The sequence below is a fragment of the Convolutriloba macropyga genome, chromosome 1 (assembly GCF_964194025.1).
Source record: "Convolutriloba macropyga chromosome 1, txConMacr16.3, whole genome shotgun sequence".
NCBI lineage: Eukaryota > Metazoa > Xenacoelomorpha > Acoela > Convolutidae > Convolutriloba > Convolutriloba macropyga.
The window spans coordinates 74,735,336-74,757,592 of NC_134468.1; the positions used below are offsets into that span (position 1 = coordinate 74,735,336).

A 22,257-nucleotide genomic window follows, 5' to 3' on the forward strand; every position below is an offset into this window, starting at 1 on the left:
TCAAAAATGTAGATGAGAGCGGTTCGGAACATCATGTGTGAACGCACATTAACGAGCCTCCTTGTTTCTTCTTCAATTTTAAGTACAGCAAAGGGTACAGCAGAAACTCAAAAGAGAAAAGATGTTACAAAACAGGCAATTTTTTGCCCTACAACGCTGTGACCCTTTCTTCGTTGAAAAACCGCTGAAATCAAAAACTAAATTCGAATTATAAACATATTAAAGGCGGGTTCACAAAATTTAACAAGCTATTAAGTTTTCTCAAGCAAAAAAATACAATTTTAACAAATAATCGCCTAGTTTTTCCAAACAGCAAAAAATGATAATCTGAATTTAATTTCTGAACAATTCAGTCCCAAAAATGCTAATTGACTGAGGATTTCATTAGCAAAAATTTTGAAAATTTTGTGGTAGAAAGAACCCTTGATTGTCATTAAAGCGAATTACTCTACATACGAAAAAATAAATTAAAAAGCAAAGCAAGAACTGAAACAATTTTTTATTTATTGAAAAAGGAAGAACTTCAAAAATATTGACGTTGAAGTTATCAAAAACAAATCAAAGAAAACATATTCATGAATTGCACAATAATCTTGTTCAAAATTTTGCACCAAATTTTCGAAAAGATATAAAAAAAGAAATCCACCAAAACAATAAAACGACAAAATCGCGGAACTGAATCACAGTTTTTGAAAATTAGGGTCGCAGAAGTTTACGAAACGTGTAACAGTATTTGAAATTCTTTATCCATTTCATACAGTTCATTGTTGACATGCAGCTAAATTTTTTCAACTCGAACCATGCAAATATGACAAAAAACGTCTAGAGTTTTGATTAAAACAAAACACCGGACTAAAAAAGTTGCTTGAAAATAACTGGTCCACAGAAAAAAAAATATGAGTAATGAAACGGGAAAGTACTAAATGGGAAATCTCTTTATTTGAAGAGCCAAAATTTACTCATACATTTACTTTAATGAAAACAAAAAAGTCAACAAAAATTTGACATTTTAAACAAAGCGTGCAGAAGTCATACCACTGAGCGATGTAACTCTTGCAAGCTCAAAAAATATATCGCGCCATTTTCAAAAAAAATTTTATATAGAAAGCAGAAAAACTTAACACCAAACACACACATACTGAGTTGTAGGAATAAATTTGAAAAATGGCTTTTCATTCCACGTCATCTTGTGATCATGACATACGTTAAGCAAGAACACATATTGGGAAAGCAGAATAGAATAGCAAGACAGCTTGAAAGGTCCTGAATTAAGAGCGCTGGAAGTTTTTAATGAATTGACCTTCATTTTTGGTACGGAAACAAGAGCCTCTGATTGTCAACAAAACATTTGAGCCTACATGTACGAATATAAAAGGAAGATAAATTTGAAAATCTGCTGTTCTTCGAAAAATTTAACATTGTTAAAATAATTAAAATCAACCACAATGTTGACAGAGTCCATAATGCGTATTGGGACCAAAAATAGACAACACTAGGAAAATAATGAGATAGAAGCAAATAAGACGACAAAAAAATTGACATATGGCGATACTCAAAGTGGTTTTGAAAACAAACGGTCTCAAATTTAACGTAAAACCTAATTATATATCAAATTTTTCAACCATTTCAAACTAATATCAAACTAATTTCTTTCTGATAGAAAACGGCAAAAGTTGATTCCCCATTATTAAATACAATAAATCGGCACAAAACATAGGGGCCTACGTATAAAAACAAATAACCAGGGCTCAAGATATTTCAAGTATGTTCGGAGACAAAAAAAAATAAAAGATCTTATTTTGTACCTAAAAGATGCTACTAGGTGCAAAAAAATACTAATTGAACAAAAAATGTGAAATCATAGAGCCAATAAGGACTGATATTATTGAGATTGAAACAATTGCTTTATCGACACAAAAAAATAACAATTACTCCGGAGTTTGCCCACAGAGCCATTCAGTACTGAATCAGTACAAATGAAGTAAAAAAGTAGCAAATCCTACTGTGTAGAACAACCACATTCTAAACGTAATCTGTACAGAAAGAATTACAAACGTGTCTTTCTCTGTGAACACTAACTTATAAATGTGTCTTTCACTGTGAAGACTGATTTATAAGTGTCTTTCTCGGTGAAGCATGATTTATAACCATGTCTCGATCTTTGAAGCATGATTTATAAACGTGTCCTGATCTTTGAAGCATGAGTTATAAACGCGTCCTGATCCGTGAAGCACGAGTTATAAATGTGTCCTGGTCTTTAAAGAAGAGTTGAAAGAAATAAATAAAACTACAAATCGGTACGTTCCAGTTTCACAATGTTTTCTGACTGCGTAGTCTGTGCTTTCACAACAGTCTGCACAGAATAACTACAAAGTAATTAGAAATTTTCAAAAATCTCACTATTCAGTTGAATAAATCGTTACGTGTCCTCAAATAAACTAGAATATCAGGGGTAACTTATACTGTAAATAAATGGGGACGATAAAGATGACGACTGGGCTTGGTTTGAGGTCATTTTATTACTAAAAGCTATTTTTTACTAGAGAAATTATTAAATAGGGAAGAATGTATAAAATGAAAACGAGTGAAAACGCTTTTTACCATCAATTCGGCGACTACATAACGTAGAGAACCCGTGAGGCAGAACTGATTTAGTGTACCTTGAGAGGACCGCGTTAATGGAATTAAGCGATCTTCTTTTCTCTAACGTGCTTCCGATATTACCATGGCTGGCGGGCTCTAGGTTATATTAGGTGTTGATAGAGAGCAAGAAGCATTCAGCAGCTTAAACCGTTATTTTCTTGGCCTAGCAGTTGATACTTATTTTCATCATCTATTCTCATCCAATATCGCTTGGCTGAATAGTTTGTCTGGTACCTCACGAGCAGTTGCCGATGCGTGCGTCAACTGTCGTCTCGATTATACCTGGTTGTTTGACAGTTTTAAACATCAGTCTTGAGGTGGCACAATTGTAGCCTCCGATTTGACCACATCATTATTAATTTAACATGCCTCTAACATAGATTCTGTGTCATATAGTTTTACGACAAAAGTATTTGCTGCAGTTTTTATAATCAAGTTTCATTTTAGACTGATTTTCCTGTAAATTGATCTGACTGAAACAGTTCAACAGTTCAGCTATTTTTCAACAGTTCAACTTATGTTTGAAAATTATTATCGAAGTTTGCGACGACATAGATCAGAATTTTACATTGGACACCCTTCCTCATTTCGACTGAAAAAACTCGCTGCCAGTTAACTGCGAAAGAAAACCGAAGTAAATAAAGCCTGTTAATTCGAAACAAACATGTCTCAATGAAAATGTCTCAATCGAATTCTTGCTCCATCATATAGAAAATTTGAATTGAAAATAAAATAAACTCATTTTTCACTAATTTTGTCTCAATGAAAATTTTGACTTAAAAATTTCCTCCCTTTTTTGACAGGAAATTTTGTGTTACCGATGACGTTCCTGGTCATTGATGATTCCAATTTAAGAGACGCTTTTTAACATTTAAAACAGACCAATATCTACATGAGTACGGGTAAGAGTTTCTTTTATAATGCCTTGGCTTATTTTTTTTGTTCACGAAATTTATCTTCTTATAGGGTTGAGTACGACGTTGAAGGGGGGGGAGTCGGAGTTCCCATCTCCTGGAACTTGTTGATTTTTTTAAAAATTTCACTCATGTGTTCGAAATTGTGGGCGATAACGATGTCGCCGAAGAATCTATTGAGTATAGATTAGGAGATTTCGTACTTTTTTTTGGACGCAATGTGGCCAACTGGAGCGTAATTTGCGGGAAATATGAGAAGAAGGGATCTCAATCCAGTATTCGTTTCAAACATAAAAATTTTTCTGAGTGACCGATTAGGAAAGCACTACAAGAGCATTAAGCTCACAAAACGTGAAGACTTTCATAACCAAACTTTTCATTTAGACTGAAATGGCGAATGCCATCGTCAAATGGCCGCTATGATCCTTTCAGTTCTCGCTGAGTTTTTAATGGAGTGGTAGAATGATGAGCCTTTTATGATTAGTTATTATGTTTAACCCAGTTTATTTGTTGCGTGTATTTTTTCAATGTTTTTAAAACCATTTTTTGCTATTGTCTTCTTTCCTAACATTTTGTCTAAAACTGTTCGTTCGGCGCGTTAGATTTATTTCAGATGGTATAATAATGATAATATCAAATCGGAGGCTTCATTTGCGCCACCTCAAGCCATGTTCAAAACTGTCAAACAGCCAGGTATAGTCGCGACGACTGACGCACGCATCGGCGACTGCTCGTGAGGTACCAGACAAACTATTCAGCCAAGCGATTGTGGATGAGAAAAGATGATGAGAATAATTATGATGATGCGAAAGTGAAAGTGTGCTAAAAGTGAAAATTTGCCAAAAGTGAAAGTGTGCCAACTAAAGGGAAAGTGCGCCAACTAAAGTGAAAGTAAAAGAGGAAGTTATAAATATGAACAATTAAACTAATTTTAACTGGAATTATTTGAACTAATACTGATTAAACTTACACCATTATATTTCATTCCTGCATTCATCTGTATTCTTTCCTTAGTTTTTTGCCTTATTCTCCGTGTGTGTAAATATCATTTTGTGTACGGTTGGTATGCAAATTCGGCATGCATTTCATTTGTTTAATTTACGTTTACATTTAATTCATTTTGTGAGCATTTTGCAAGCCGAAGTAAGCTTAAGTGGTTACTTGCCGCAATTAAATTGGCGAGAAAGCTGACAAAAGGAGGATTACTCATAGTATGCACTATAGCTTACGCACACGTTTATAATCCATTCTTCACTGACCTAGACACGTTTATAAATCATGCTTCACAGTGAAGGACACGTTTATAAATCATGCTTCATAGACCGAGACACTTTTAGAAATCATGCCTCACAGGGAAAGACACATTTTTAAATCAGTCTTCACAAGAAAAGACACGTTTAAAAATCATGCTTCACAGGGAAAGACACGTTTAAAGTAAATGGGAATCATTATGAACATGCTATATAATGCCATGACCAGAGTCCTTGAAATTGTAAACATCATGATGAAAATATCATGATACATGACTGAATTACCCTGCTTTATAAGTCTGGGACGTCAAACGCCAAAATTTACAATTTATTAAAAGTAAACCGCATCTGAGTCAAAAACCCTCTGGTGAACATCTAAATCACTGAAAAGTTTCAATCTTGTTTAATTATAATACATGTGGAGCCTGTCAATAATGAGACTAATAGACAGGTAGACAACCTAATATTAGTGGCGAAACCCAAATTTTCATTTGTAATAAAAGATATGAAATCGAACTCTTTTTTAATCTTTATATAGCAACTAAGTTCATTGTATATTTTTCAATACAACACTTAAAAAAACTTTGAAGATTTTCGGAATTAAGACTCAAAGATGACACCGCAAAAAGAAACTCATACAGACTAAATTCAAAGGCTTTGAGAATATTTATAGTGTCATGTTCATGAAAACCATAAAAGAGTAAGCAAAACATTCTATAAGTTCTGTTAGGTGACAGGGGTTTTAATAAAACGTCGACTGAGCTGAAAATTGTGATACTATTTGATAAATTAGGAATATACTTAAATAAGGACAAAACTCCAATAAAAGTTTTATTTTATGAAAATACACCCGCGGGAACAATATGGAGCTTGCCATTTCTCAAGAAAAGGACCATAATTCAACCACTCTCAATTATCGGTAGTCTAACGGCAGGTTTTCAAGAGACTTCTCAACTAAAGGAAACAACAAGACCAAATGAAGCCAAAATCGGAGTCAATGGGAAACATGAGCCCGTTTATTTTTATTTGAGATTGATTATTTTTCAATGAAAAATCAATTATCTTTATCGAAATTTTAGATTATTTTGTGATTCATTGGTATTTTTAGCCCCGTAGAATATGCCGTTTCTAACGCTAGACAAGAAAAATCTTGAATTACTTGTCAATTCAAAGTTGGATGGCGTTCTCATGAATTTTATCAGAATTAGAATTTTTCAAGATTAATTTTTTTCATTAATTAAAGTGTATTTGTAACATTAATATTTTGCAATGTTCATATATTTATACAAGTTGAATTGTTCACAAGCTTCACAGTTTTGCCTTTTTAGCAATCTTCAAGAAAGTGATATTAGTGCGAGAGAAACACGAGTCTCTCATCCGTTTATCATACCACAATAATGTTAATATTAATTTACTTCTGCAATGTTAAATACAACAAAGGGTTCAACAGAAACTCAAAAGATAAAAGATGACACAAAACAGGCAATTTTTTGCCCTACAGCTCTGTGACCTTTACTTCGTTGAAAAATCGCAGAAATCAGAAGCTCACATTGCATCATAAACATATTTAAAACACGTTTAGAAAATTTAAGGATATATAAGTTACTAAGGGCTCTAAAATTTTCAGGTAGAAAATTGTTTTTTTTTTCTTCAGTAGATAATTGACGTTTTGATGCGCGATTTGTAGCGATTTATCCAAACTGCTGTTCCTTAATGCTTTTTGTTGCGCATAATTACCAGAGCAATTTCTTATTACATGATGTATTCCAGTATTAGTTGAGATCAATTCATTGAGAAAACGTGTTTTATGTTTGTTTCCAATACCTTTAAAGTAAATTTCAATAGGCACTCAATATATAATTCGAGGACCGTTTATATATCAAAGTTATCGAAACATATCAAGAGTTGCATCACTTGGTTTTAGAAAAAAGATAAGGCGCAGGTTTTTTTCTGTAGCAAAATTAAATTACCTACACTGAATTTCGTTCATATTCCGTGTACCACAATGCCGCTTTGAAGAAGTTGTCAAATGTGAGAATTATAGCATCGAATTAAAATTCTCTGCGGACAGTTACGCAATTTACGTAGGATTCTGCATAGCTGTGAAAACCTGTTCTTAATGTGCTAATGTGATATTCAAATGTTAATTGATCGTCTATTTTTCTATCAAGGTATTTGCAAATTTGCCAACAAGGTAGTTTGTTTCAGCCATTTTTGAGTCATTTTTAGTTTTTTTAGCCAAATTAGTTTTCATTACAAAACCCCTTAATTTACAATCACTAATATTTTATTTTAACTTGAGTTCTGCAAATCAATATCATAACGAGGCAAAATGAAGCATCCTATTGTTTTTCCATAAGTCTCGTTATGTCCTAGAGAAGGATATTAGTGTAATCAACAAATAGATAAGGTACATCATTAAATTATGCTAACTGCTGATCAGTTGAATGAAACAAAAAGAAAAGAACCCTGAAAAATGGTACTAAAACGGAGTTCTTTTTTCTAAGTGACTCTCAGCCCAAATGAGTGCTCAGCCCCTAACGCAATAATGCTCATATTTTTTAATCAGCATTTTTTGATCAACTGTTTCAAACATTTTTTTTCAAATAGAGAAAATTATTAGTACAGACTTTTGGTGATCCGCTCTGACGCAATTCACAGTTAATTATGTAGGCAAATTGTTTCAAATACCAAAATATAAAACGTTAAGCTTTAAAAAAATGGGTTTCTTTGGTGAATGACTTTTCAAAAAACAGATATTTTTAAAACGGCTTATCAATATATATCGTTCTTAATCGACAGACCAATTCATGGACATCACTACATTTGGCCCCGAAATAAGTTCTCGTTTTTTTTTCAAAAATATGTTAGAAATGTATATCCTGTGCGAATGAGACAGAATTTTTAAACTCATCCACACATTGAAATATTTCAAAATCAACAAACCGGAGCATGGAACGTATTTTTGGCAACTAGATCATCCGGAAGCTGCAAGTCATAGTCGATAGATATGTTCGAATATCCAAAAACACTTAAGTTGTCATTGAAGTAATTGCTATTTAATTTGGATCCGTCATTTTATTATCGCAATGTTCTACAAATCATTCCTTTTCCTCGTTTTACTAAGAGCTTAGTAGTTTTTACTTTTTACCAAACAAGCGTCTCGAGTCACCATGACTTTTAAAAACATTGTTTTTGAACCATACATTTTTTTATTTTACAAAATTTTCTTCCTTACTTTTCTCTTATCTCTGTAAAATCATTCCTGGATTGCGTGGTTTTCTTCGTTTCAACTTTTTCTTAGGATTTTCCCCTGTATAAAAATAATGAGAGCAGTGTTAATAACACGATGTCCTTCATCTAAGTCAATGAATTGGTGAAAATCTGCTTTCTGGAGTACAGTTTTCAACGTGAATAGAAATTTGCAAAAATTGTCTCGGGGTTTTGACCTATCTCTCATGTGTTTATATCCTTCGTTACATTTTTCAATGAAATTCCGTACGAGTGATTAACGTTTGCTAATTTCACGGGTTAATTTCATTTAACATTACAGTGATTTAAACCAGTGCGTGTGGTAGATCTGACATGTGTCTCAGCCGACTTCAGCAATAATAATTTGTTGGATTGAATTATCTGATCGTAAGCTGTTGTAAGGTTGCTTATTTTCTAACATCTATGCTAAACATGTATGTCATTTTGAGTGGACTCTACATACATATTTTTTTTTTGACAGAAGACACAATAATCATAAATTTAAGGTGTGCTTGGTTAGGGAAATCATGGTTTAAATCATTTCTAAGTTCAGTCAATTCTCAGAAAGTTTTCTTGCGATCAACCTTGTGCCCACAAATCACCATGGCGCCCACGCATTTGAGTATTTGCCTTTTATTTGTTCCCAGAAACCCTCACAATCGGGTCTTCAAAATTTCTTTAAAATCAACCCACACAATCGGGTTGAACAGAAGAAATGAGCATTGTCCCCACTCATTGGGTGACAAACAAGTTTGCGCACAGCAATAACTGGGCAACTAAAATTGGGTGAGTCAATACTGTAAATTAACTATTGTGGGGCTGAAGGTGTTGTCGCAGGAATGAGTCTCATAACAGGGGATCTCTGGCGATCAGCATTGTGGCTGAACCTCTCATTAAAGTCACTGAGACTCCTTGAGATAATCGATTGTAGGCAACTGATAAACCAGCTGGTTGAAAGTTTCGGTTATCGGCAAGCAAGGCTATACGTTTCAAAGTTTTTCGGACCAAATCTGAGAAGCCCCCGAAAGATTCAAACGCGAGTGGTACAAACTGGATACCTATTTCGGCACATTTTGGGCATATTGTTCATACTTCCTATCTTCAGCATTTGTCAGAGCAAAACCACACCTCCTCGCCGCATCTGAAATTAGACTGGGCTGCAGTGGGGAAGTTATGGTTACGTCTAACGCAGATGGTTGTCCCGCTGGCCAGCTGGGCAAGTATATGTCTCCTGGCCTTGAGTTATTATCTGGAATCAAATTTTTCTGTTCGCAGACGGGCGATAAGTTTGCGGTCGAGCAAGTAGCAAATATCCTATCCCTCACTCTATCGTGCCGCCGCGATATCATATCCCCCCGACCATGACAGCTTAAAGCGTGATCACCCAGCTTGTCCAGTCTGCCGTTTTGACAGTAAGGGCACTTTTGTTCCTCAATGTATAACGGAACACCAATCCGATACTTCAATGCGGCTCTGAATTCATTTGGCTGAAGGTGAAGGCCCAGACTAGGGATTGGAGGTGCGGAAAGCCAGGCACCAGATTGAGGCAACGTTAGTGAAAGCAAACGAGCTTTCTCCCGATTTGAAGTCTGATTACCAAGAAGGTCAGAAAAAGCAGCATCGTCAAGTGCCTCCTGAATCTTGTGTTGCGCATATTGGCTAATTTCTAGATTCTTCAGTTCTTCCACTGTTTCTTTGAAAATTTGATTGTCTGTAATTTTCTCACCGGTTATTTGTTCCACTAAAGCGTCTGCCTGCGATACTGACCCAACAAACGCCGCTTTCAATTGGTCAATTGCTTGTCTAATTCCAACGCCAGTTTTGCTTATTGGTAGACAAGCCTGCTTCCAAGCGTTGTCACTTATAAGGGTGCCTAACATATTCTCAAATGTTGTTCTCTGAAGCTTGTCAAAATCCTGCAAAATAACAGAGGATTCGTCAGATGGAGTGTTACATCGCAGGGAATATACCATCTTTGGGGCACCAAGACAGCTTCGAAGAATTCCAAGCACACAATGTGGGTCGTCTAGGTACGCCAAGTTGTCGAGCAGTTTTTCTATTTTGTTGACTCTTTTTCTCAAACATGCAGCAACAAAACTGGGATTGCCGATGGCAGCGCCCAAGATCTCGAGTCCTTCTTTGCTATTTCTTTTTATTCTGTTATCTATAGCGTTCAGATCAACGGGTGACCAAAGCTCACATTTTTCTATTCTGAGCTCTAAGCCGCATCCTTCACCCAAATTTGTCAACAAATTCAATGCTGTGCAAAGTTGTTGGTGGGTACCAGCAAGGATGCCATCATCCAAATACCAATTATGCTGTACTAGATTTGGTAATTTTGTTTCAATTTCTTTAATGATTGGCCACAGAGCTAGTGAAAACAAAAGCGGCCCCAAAGGATCCCCTTGTTGGACTCCCGATTGGCTACTTAAGTATGTGTTGTTAAAATGCAAATGACTGTGTTGTGAGTAGCAAAAAGTCGCAAAAGGGGCAACACTAGGTAAGAATTTTGCGACCGCTTCCAAAACCTTGCTTCTTTTTACCGAATTGAAGGCTTTTTTGAAATCAATCTGCAATATTCCGGAATCTTTTGACCTTTGCAGTTTTTCAAAGGAAACTCTTGTTGCATGTACTATGCCCTCAGCACCACCCTTGACTGCTACCCCCAATTGTTTTGTGTTAAAAAGATCAGCAGCATCTGAAGTCGCTTCACGAGCTATGCATTTAGCAATAAGACGACGAATGACTTCCCCAACAGCGATAGGACGGACCCCACCTTTTAATTTTTTCAATGCAGTTATTGTTGCACTACATAGTATAGGAGCAATGAATTCGGGAAGCTGACCCCTGCTAGCTAAGTTGACAAATTTTGTTAAACTAGTGATTGCTCGCTTTGATTGATCAGGGGCACCGCAGTTTACTGCATGCAGCAGATGCTCGGGATACATTTTCGACGGCCCAGCTGCAGTAAATTTGGAGAACGACTCGATTTGGAAGAATACTGATGCCTCGTCAAATTGATATGCGTTCTTGTTAGCATCTTGATCAAATTGGTGGTCAGGTTGCTTTTCCTTAGGGTGGAGCTTTTTAAGTTCATTCAACGTTGCAGCATTGTCAGGTGCGACGCCGTCAGAAGACAGAACTTTCGCTGCCCTCCCAAACTGCCCCTGCAGACAAAGAGATTTCGCGCGGCTTGCTAAGGCGTCTATTGACTCATTGCTAGTTTTATTTGACTGCTTCATTGAGGCCGCCTCGTACCACAGTGCAGCATAATCACCTGATTTCCATCGCTCAAGTCTGCTCAACAACTGTTTCTCTTGCTGCTGCTTGTGTTTCTTGCCCCCACGATTAGACGCTCGTAGAACACATTTGCATATGTGTAATAAAGGCCCTTAATGGAAAGGTTTCTGCGCAATGAATTTTGACAAGTTTGAGTATTTTATCGCTGAATGATTTTTACATAGCTGTTTTGAGCGGCGCGGATAGATTTTTCAACTTATATCTGTATCTGTTTCTATCTCTATATTATACGGCATGCAATGCTATTCTTTCGCAGCTATTCCGGCAATATGCCGGCTATGTTTTTAATAACTTATTCTTAGCGAGGATGTTCGGTCGTGCGGTTTTTGGTTTTTTATGTCGCGGTGAAATATTTATAGCAAAAAAAATTCTACGTTTGACCGTCAAAAATTATTTCGACTCCTATGCATTGATGCAAGATTGCATTATTTGTTCTCTTTAGAATAATGTTTTGCTTCAAAAAAAATATACGCCACCACCTCGTTTTTCTGTTTTTTTTTGTAATAATTTTTGGTAACCATTTAGATGATGAAAGCACGGGTCTTCATTATCCGAAAGCCACGTCTCCGATGATAGGTTGCAGATGGTGATGACTCTAGATTATTAAGAAAAATATTGAAGTTCCTCAAGGTTCTGTTTAATAGGTCGTATATGATTTCTCTCGACTGAAATTTTATTGCAGTATTGCTTTCGTTTTCCGACCTTCCTCACCCAAAACCAGCTTACTCTTGTGTGGCCGACTCCAGTCAGAACCAACAAAGATTTCTAGAACTTTTTATCTATTGTTCACTTTACTGCTAAAAGTGAATCATGATTCGGTGTAATCCTTTGATCAATCACCTTTGCCACCTATGTTCGACCATGAACAGCTGCTGCTCTAAAATCCACTGGCCTGCTTTGATACCCAACGTTTGGTGACCAACTACGTCGTTGAATAACAGCAGTTTTTCTGTTTTTATATTCGTTGGTGGAATATGGGAAACAGGTTCGTATGCGTCTAACTCTCCAACTGAATCAATTTCTTAAAATTAACCTCCATCCGAGACAAGGATCTGCGATATCTGAACTTTGTATGAAAGTCCTTTGTTTCTTTCAGATTGTTCAATTTTGGCTTGTTTCTCAGTTAAACGTTCCTCGATTACAACCGGGTAACCATTCTGATTCCTTAGTTTTCGTATTCACTCTGCACGGTTCGAAATAAGGCCACGTTTGTAACAATCCAATAAAATGTTCAATTATTGAAGCCGTATTTTTCATTTTATTTCCAAGATCGAGCAATAGAGATATCTTCTGGCCTCAGAAATACCTTGGCGAATGAGTTAGCCTAGTGCATGACTGATAGGACCCGTCGTCCGGAAGATCAATTTTGGTAAAGAAAAGATATGACCTGTTTGAATATTGTTGCGTCTTTGTAGTACGTTTTTTATAAATTAATTTTATAAATCTCGTTTCAACGCTCTTTTTGTTGCAATTCATAAGCCAACTGTTTTTGTGGAAGGTATTTAATGGTGGTATTTTGGTCTATAATAAGCATTTGTACAATGAGCCTGTTCAATCATGTGTTGAATGTTAGCGATGTCGGTCCTTTCATTGTTGACATATAGCGCGTCCCACAGAGTTCAAAGGTCAAAGTTCAAATTTAAAATATGTAGAAAAAAATTGATGAATGAAAGCTTAATAAAAAAAATCGTTGGCATTCAAATGACCACATTGATGCTCAATTGCACGTTTTTGAGGTTTTCGAACGTTCGATTATCTCAAATTTGTGGGACAGAGTATAGTAAGTCCCATAAAGTTGCAACGCAAGCGAACGTTCGGAAAGCTCGGGGCATCCAAATGGACAGTGTTTTGCTAGATATCTGCATGTTTCAAATTTGAACTTTGACCTTTGAAACGTTCGATTAATTGAACTTGGTGGGACAGAGTATAAAAATGAGCAACATAGAAATTGATTCTGCGAGCAACCGTTCTTCGCTGTTTTTTGGCTGTGTTGGCTTGAAGTTAAAATTAGGGATATCATTGTGTCACCAATCTCCATGCTCGTCGTTGCTGTTGACCACTCCGTCACTCTGTCACAGTACAGATAGTATTTTAATTCGATTAAAAAAATATTAGAGTAAATGTGAATGAAACGGAAACGAAAAGAGCCTAATTAATGTTTAATTGCAATGAAGTCCCTTCCAGGAACAGTTATTAGGAAGACGACTTGCAGATTCATATTTTAACTTATAATTTTCGTAATAAGAATCCAGTGAATTGGCATTACCTTGATCAACTCACTTTTTTTCTACTAAGTTCGCTCAAGAATGTATATAAGTATTATGAGCAAAACTAGTTTAGATTTGCTTAGAAAGGGGAAATTTACCTCACATTTGTACACGATGCCTCTTTCGAGCAACCGTTGAAAACAGTTACATGTGCTCGTAACTGTTTTACACGCTTAACGTGGTCAGTTTTGCACACCATCAATTTATTCTTCGGGTAGTGCATCTAATTTCCACCTTAGTTAACGACGGATACGTGCAAGAGAGCCAACTTTATAAAGAGCCGACGTTAGAAAGCGCCAAAACCTGACTTAATTTAAAAACAGCCGAAAGCAAAAAGTTTCCTTAAATTACCCTAAATTGTTAGTTGATTACCAAGAAAAGTACTTAAGTGGGTTAATTGGTCCCATTTTTGGTTGTAATAGTTTCATATCAAGTCCCATACGCAGCTGAGGCATGGCCAAGGCCCGCGATAATTTCAAGATAGTTATTTACTAATCCGCGTTAAGTTTCTTTTACTAGAAAATATTAAAACTTAAAATACTCGGTTATGATTGGTTGAAAATTTGGTAGACCCATTTCAGAAGCCAATTTATTTGGCTGCAAAATTCATCTTAAATTATCGATTAAAAATTAAAATAAATTTTTGGCTCACCTTCAATCGGCTTTTTTCACTGCGCCTCTTTTACAAGTCACCGTTAACGATTCGTTATATAGGCCGGAATGAAAAAAAGTCTAATTTGTCATTAGTTTCAATGATTACGTACAACTATGCCAACGTAATACTATGCCGACAATTTAAGAGTGCCGAAACTGAAATTGATTAAAAAGTGCCGAAACTGCTATTACCAATTAATTATCAACTAAATGCTAACCAAATGTTGTTTTTCAAAGCAACCAGGGCACGCTCGTCAGTGGTCGGCTGTGATAGAATCATAACAAGTCCCACGGGCCGCTGAGGCACGGCCATGATCCGCAATTATCATTCTTTCTTTTATATTTTTCTCCCTCCAATTATCTTGTCCTAATAAATAATAAAATCCAAAATCCAACTTCATTTTCATTGGTTCCGAAATTTTGCGCTCATTTCAGTTAAAGTAATTTGATTGGCTTAGAAACTAATCGGGTGAAAAATAAAATAAAATTTGGCACTCTTATAATCTGCATAGTATTACGTCGGCAAAATTTTACGTCACTGTTTAAATTTAGTCCTTCGGAAAACTAATTGCGTATTAAGAAAACAATCAGCAGTTTTGTGACTGCCCTAATCCCGGCTCATATGAACAATTAAGTATACAAATTGGATCTCAAGTAATTGGTAATTAATTTCGTTTTAATTGGCAATTACTTTTTTGTTTATTTAAATGAACAACCGAAATTGGCTATCCGTAAAAAAGTGACGTACAACTATGCCGAAGTAATACTATGCCGATTATAAGAGTTCCGAAAATTTACTCAATTTTTATCTTGATAAATTTCTTAACCAATCATGTCATTTTACGGAGTGACGCAAAAAATTATCGGCCAATCACTATCGAGAACCAATTTCGGCAATCTTATAAAACTTATTGTTTATTAGTAAAAGAAAACTGCGGAAAGACAAATATTAAGTAAACAATTGTAAATGCGAGCAATGGCCATGCCTCAGCAGCCCGTGGGACTTGATAAGAACCTATCAAAACCGATTATGTGATCAGTGTACCCTGAAAGTTTTTTAAATTTACTTTAGACGCTCTTGAATTCACAGAAAGACTCTTTCGACACTCTTAAATGTGTTTTGTAAAAAAAGTTGGATTTGAGGGGAAATTACATTTTGCCGATTAAACGGAGAGAGTATTTAGCCTTGGTTTTTTTAACCTAGTGCCTGCTCAATTCTCCAATAGCTATTTTCATAACTCTGCCACTGCCATTCCCAAGCTCGGGTTGAAAAAGGAGGAGGGCAACAAAAGCAGAACATCCTGGATAAGTCTCAATACATCGGGTTTTTAACTGGACTTTGAGATTTTTCCGACAGAACTTAGCTATATTTAATTCTTATGTCTTTTCATCAAACTTTGAAACCATTAAACGGACCATATATGTAAACTTATTAACCATAAACGGATGGACCATATATGGAAACTTACTAACCATAAAACGACCCATATATGGAAACTTACTTGCCATAATACGAGCATATATGGAGACTTACAAATCATAAAAGGGGTCATATATGGTAGGGTGCACTGTTTCATTTTTTACTGCCATGGGAGCCAAAAAGAATGCTCTCCTTGGAAAATTTATTTTCCATAAAACGGACCATATATGGAAACTTAGTTACCATGGCAAGATCATAAAAAGGAATTGTGTATGGACTTTTATGGACCATATACGGTCCGTTTTATGGTAAATAAGTTTGGTCAACCCGGGAAGTTTCACTTGCGGCACTCTTAAACGTCGGCATAGTATTACGTCGGCACAGTTGTACGTAATCCCGTAAAAATGAGGGACAAAATTCCGTCAATGTTCTTTACGGTTAAAATATCAATTTTTAGTGGTCAGAGATATGACGTCAATTGAGAAAATGTGAGCATGTATTGTCTCTGCTGGCTGTCTACAAAAGTCCCCAAAAACAATTGCTGCTTTATAATGTGATGAAAAATGTGAAGAGACGAAAGTTTCCGCAAGAGATTTTAAGTTGGCTCGGTGGCTTATGTTTCTCCTCAGCTTCTTCGAGTTGAACATATTAAAACGCCTCTGTTCCTTGCCTATTTGTAATTAAAATAAAATCTTTGCGGTAAATATTGAGGTTATTTACGCGAACTATATATGCGAAACACTGAGGTTCTATTTTTTGAAATGTAAAGCTTCAAATGACACATTAACCGGTAATTTCCGGTTCTCCCCTCATATCGGAAGATCTTGACAATGAAGGAGCTGTTACCTGAACCTATTTTTGCTCATTTCACGTAACAGTGGCAGACAACTTTTTAAATGTTACCAAATTCGATTGACGAATTATCATCGAATATGATTGTTATAAAATTGAGAGACTTACATGTTTACTACAGGTTGTGCTCAATTTAGCAGCACAAATTTATTGTTCATTATATACCACTATAACGCAATTTTTCTAACTTTGTTTAAGGTAATTTTTTTAGTTCTACTATTTTTGGCAATAACAGTTATGGCCAAAATTCAGTTATATCTGCGCATGCTAAAATCAAAACATTCTCTTTTCTGAATATTTGCTTAGGGCTGAGAAATGTTTCTGAAGTGAAGTAGTCGACAGTAATCAAAGTGACAAATTAATGAAAACAAACTACTATGAATATATATATATATATATATATATATATATATATATATATAAAATCTTAAGTAACTGAGGGATGGACAGGAATAACAGAACTGACCTGAGACAGAACTCTCACACTATAATTAAGTCATCTTGGCTGTTGTTCAAAATAAACAAAGGATTGTGAGTGGCATTTTTTCAGAATCTTGACTAAAAAATAGGAAAGCAGTTTTCCCTAGCACCAGCAAGGTCAAAGCTTTAGAAAAATTCGATAATTTCGCCCGAGTTTTTTTTACTATTTTTACGTCATGTTACGTCAGAGTTGCCTTGGCTATTTTTGAAAAAAACTGCTAATTTTCGTTAAATCCCAGGTTGGCAGAAAAGTTTAACCCCACGGAAGCCTTATGAAGGATCACTGTCATACCATAAAAAATCAGAAGAATTTAACAGAATTACAATTTGAACATTAGCGATAGTTCTATGACAACAAATTTTCAGAGAAACCCAAATAGGCAATTGCGATTCGGTTTTTTAGAAATATGACGCCAAACCGCGTTTTCTACCTCATTTGTAGAACACATAAAATTTAACAATTCAAACTTTTCGTAGTTTTTTTCACAAATTTTACTGAAAACTGAAAGATTATGATTCTTATCTCCCGAATTTTGTCAAGTTAATTTTTGTACTTTCCCGAATCAACTTCATCAGAATGAATTTAATATCGGAATGAGGAACGTGTTTTTTAAATGAAATTAACGACACCAGAAGTTTTTCTGGAATGAAATAAATTGTCAATTGAAATTGAAATTATTATGTGAATTGAATTGAATTTTAAAGAAAAATGCAGATTTGAAAAAAAAAACAATTTTCTATCATGCTTTGAAAGCAATTGTCTCTATTAAAGTTGTTCTGGATGTAGCTTTTTTGTGAATGTGTATGATGCTTTGTAGCAATTCATTCGAGACAAAAACATTCATCCCAGTTTGGATAATGTGCCCAAAAAATCTCGAAAAAGGCAATGTAGAGATTTGGTTCGCCCAAAATTTTGATTAAATGCTAAACGTTGCTCCGAATCTGGGATTAAATAGGACTGAAATGCCATTTGCTTATTGATCAGTGAAGAAGCTGTGTTTGTTACAAAAATTGACGTTGCTAACATTTATTTACTCTGCAGTAATCCATTTTTAGCAAAATTTTTATGATAAAGGAGTCAATTATTTAAATGTCCAATGGTGAATGCTAAAGTCTTTTTCTACAAAAATCCCGCAAGGTCATTATCAAATATTAAAGTTAAGAGTAATCTTTGAAACGCTCATAGTGGAACAAATCTTTTGACCAGCTTTTGATTGTATTTTGCTCGCAATTTTTACGGAACCAAACGGCAAAATTTCTGCATTTTTAAAATAACTTTGGCAGCCATAACCGTTTTTTCTGCCCCAAATCGCAGCCCTGCAGAAAAGTATGCAGCAAAAATTTCATCTGATATTTTCTACTCATTGTTTTTCGCCTACTAATTGTGACATTTTTTTACCCTGAACGAACTGCAAATTACTCTTAAAAGAAATTTTTCGGCAGTTTTTTAAATTGTTGTTTTTTGACGCCACTTTTGCATTACGTGGCCAAGGTCCGAAAAGTCGAATTTCAATAAATTTTTTGTTTTGTGGAACCGAAAGGTAAAAATTCTGACACAGTTTGCACGATTCATATACCACTTTCAACGATAAAAAAATAGTTAAGAAAAACGTAAAAATAACTGAGGAAAAGTCACTTTCTGTCACGAGTATTCAGAGATAAACGTAACCGGTTTCCGAAACTTTGGAAAAATAATTAGCCTAAAACTCTATTGTCCGAATTTCACTTGGAAAGATTTGTTTATAATGTGGAAACAAGTGGCATATGATGTGGAAATTAGTGACCAATTATTGTCTCAAATTTCACACTAGACCCAAAAACAAGCTTTATGATACGTCAGTTCACATGAATCCAATTTTGATGCAAATTTGAAATAAAGTAGTGTACTGTAACTCGTTTCGAAACACGCATACAACTCAAATCTTTAAACATAAGTCACAATAATGCCCGATAAAATTCGACTACGTATACTCGATTTTGTGGGAAGGGGCGACGTATTGTATAAAACATTTCATCGGATTCTACACAAATTAAATTTTTATGAACGTTTTTTTAAGATAATAACTCAAACTTATCGTGTCTCACACGATAAAATTCTTGTCTTCTAAGATCTCACGCTAAAACAATTTCTCCTTATTAAAAGGTTTTTATCGTGTAACGCCCATGAAATTAAAGCAAGAGGGTAGACCAAATAGTACTCAAAATGGTGCGTAAGAATGTTATTAGTAGATTGTTATTAGAGCTGCTGCAGCTTTAGAACGAAAGTTTTATGGCTTTAAACTATGATATCTGAGCTGCGTAAATGAAGAAATTGGACTTGCTCCATCTCTGAGCAATAAGTGTTTGAAAATTTAAACATCCATTGGTAAAATAGTTCGGTTCTTGCTATAAGTCTTACAATATTTTTGCCAAGAAGATCAATCATTTGAAAATTCTTGTTATTTGTGTCAAAATATTTGTCTTCTAAAACCTCATAAGATAAGAGTTATTCTGAACAAAGTGGTTTCTTTATGAAAATTAGAAAACTAAAAGGATCATATCAGTTCTCATCTGTACTGCTTCTCTCATAAGATCTTATGAGAGAAGCGGTAAAAGTTTTTGAGCTTTTATTCATAAGACCCAAGAGGATAAATTTGTCAGGTGCTAGACGATACAAATTTTTACAGAGCGGAATTCTTGTTGTGGCGAGATGATAAAATCTTACATGATAAAGATTGTGATATTTTTTCTGAAATTTTACACGATAATAATTCCGTAATTTTTGGGTGTTTTTTACCGATTTTTTTAAATTAAGAATGCATGTGGTTCTGTTTCTTTTTTCAAAGAGTTGGCTACCTTAAATAGCAAAAAATGCAATGAATTCTAATTTCCAAAAATTAGAGGCTGAGGTGAATTAATGGTTAAATCAGCTCTTAGTTTCTTAAAATCTATAAAATACAAAAAATGAATTTGTATGTTTTACATAACAGATGGCGTACAATTCTATGCCATAGTAGTGTATCATCATTGTAATGTGCCTGAGTTAGTTTTTATTGAATGAAAAATAAATCTCCTCACGTCTCCAATTAACCTGAAAAGGATTTCTGGATAATTTTTGTCTGTTTTTACACAATTGCATGTTCCTCACTTGAGAATATGTTTGCAGCCACGTTGAAGGGTTTATCTAGAAAACTCTTTCTCAGATACTTTTTTGGGCCACTTTATAAGTTTCCCGCTGAGTCATGAGAATCAAGCCCCTCTATATACACACTGTAATGTTTGGTCCCGTCTCTTATTAGCCGACAATCATTTTCAGTGTAAAACTTAATTGCTCATTCGTTTTTTCATATCGTGTATATACAGTGTAATACAATGAAAAATCTTGTTCAAGGGCTGAGGAAACATTTCCGAAATCTCATAACTTGATGTGCATACTTACATTACAGTCTGGGTATCTGATCTGTTATATTTGCTATATTGGCGGTGTACTTTTGTAACACGACGTGACTAAATTCCACATTTGGGTTATTTTGGTGGGAAAAACCCAGCCTTCGTATCCTCGACGGAGCATAATAATCGGTCTGTGCGATTATCGATTTCTTTTCGGATCAAAGGCTTACGATTCAATTAAGGCCGGCGTCATTTTGCCCGTTTTACACTTGCAATTTTTGGCAGCTTGTTCATTTTGTACTGCTTGTTTATATTTTTATCGTAAATATTTTTTGTATTTGCCAGTATAAGTCTACTTTTATTATCCACAGAATTAACTGTGAAATAACTTTGTTTATTTAAAGGTGAGTTCACATTTTTCTGAGCTGCGGGATTGTTCACGCTTTGGTTACGAAAATTTTATGTTATAAAATTTTATGAATTTTAGGTTATATTAGTTTATTTACATTCAGTTTAATGCAAAAAGTTATGAGTTGGTGCAAGATTTTTTCGAGAATGTGTTATTGATAAGACGATTATATGTATGACAAATTTAGAAAAAAAAATTTGGAGCATCAGATGCTAAAATGTGGGGAACAAATTGAATGAAATGAGCATTTGAAGAGCTGTTTATAGCTTATTATAATTTATTTACAATATTTTTTATTATCTATTTCAGAAACCCTTCAGATCAGCGCCATCTGATACAAAAAAGGAAGCCTTTCAGATTCTGTCTCATTTATACAACCAAACCGAACCGAATTAATTGTAAAAGGACCGCCTTGAGCCTTATAAACGAAGATAAATCTCATCAAACCTCTCTCTATTTCGACATATTTTTGGCTCAAATCTTCTTTTGATCGCTGGAAAGAGTAAGAGATATATGGTAAGAATGGGATACAGATATAATTGTGTGTCTCTGGCTCATTCACCCGGTGGTGCAGCGTTGTTTCCAGTGCAGTCCAGAAGCAGTTGCAGAGATCTGGTGGGTGCCAAAGTAGCCCAGATGATTCTATTACTTCCTCTCTTTCTATTCGCCCTTTTGTCCTCTATGGGACAGGCCAATGTCACCGCATACCAGCTTGGGGGCTCACATACACTAGGTTAGTCAGCCTATATCATACCGGTTAAGCTTAAAAAATCACTTTAGAGCAAAATATTTCGCCAAAGTTTCTGGAAAAACTGCTCGCCGTTAGTCCGGATTGAAGTTTACTGCATAATTGTGTTATTGCACTCAGGAACCATAAGCGAACCGTTTTTCCACAAATATTTGTGAAAGATTTAGCTCTAAGTGCTCAACGAATGAATTAAATAGACCAACAATGCATATCCTTTTCCTTTAGAAGTAAAATTTGAAGAAAAATTGAACGTTAATAGAAAAAATGATGCTTTACTTTGACTTTGCACTGATAATGGCCTGTGTTGCCACGAGATGGATCTTGCCGTCAAAATATACACAGGCTGTCAAAATATGGTTTATAGATGTTCAAAATTTAGATATGGTGCATGTGAAACGGGAAAATATTCATTGAAAAATAGACTGTAAACTTTCGCTTATATTCGATATCATTTTTTGCCGGAAAAATGTAGAAATAATCTCAAAATTTAATAAAGCATCAAAATTGAAAAACTTTTTTGGAGCAATAAGTAACATTGACCTTCGAAGGAACACTTCATATTCAAAAAAATTTCTGCCTGATAAAGTCGTCTCCACTTAATCGCCATTGAAATACATTTCATATATTACACTTAATAAAAATAATAAAAATACATTCTATCTATTACACTCAATAAAAATAATAAAAATACATTTTATA

The 22,257-nt window shown here is 35.0% G+C and overlaps 1 protein-coding gene across 7 annotated transcripts in view; it reads left to right on the forward strand.

The window, feature by feature from the left end:
- LOC142351486 (uncharacterized) overlaps positions 1 to 22,257 on the forward strand; it is a 68,896-nt gene that overhangs the window by 39,334 nt on the left and 7,305 nt on the right. For 6 of the 7 annotated variants that reach the window (XM_075403575.1, XM_075403532.1, XM_075403540.1 and 3 more), the window contains exon 2: positions 21,120 to 21,543. In XM_075403575.1, the coding sequence (XP_075259690.1) occupies positions 21,324 to 21,543 (220 nt within the window). In that variant the 5' untranslated portion in view covers positions 21,120 to 21,323. Of the gene's footprint in view, positions 1 to 20,737; positions 20,806 to 21,119; positions 21,544 to 22,257 lie in introns of those variants that run through there. The other variant, XM_075403583.1, reaches the window with a different exon arrangement.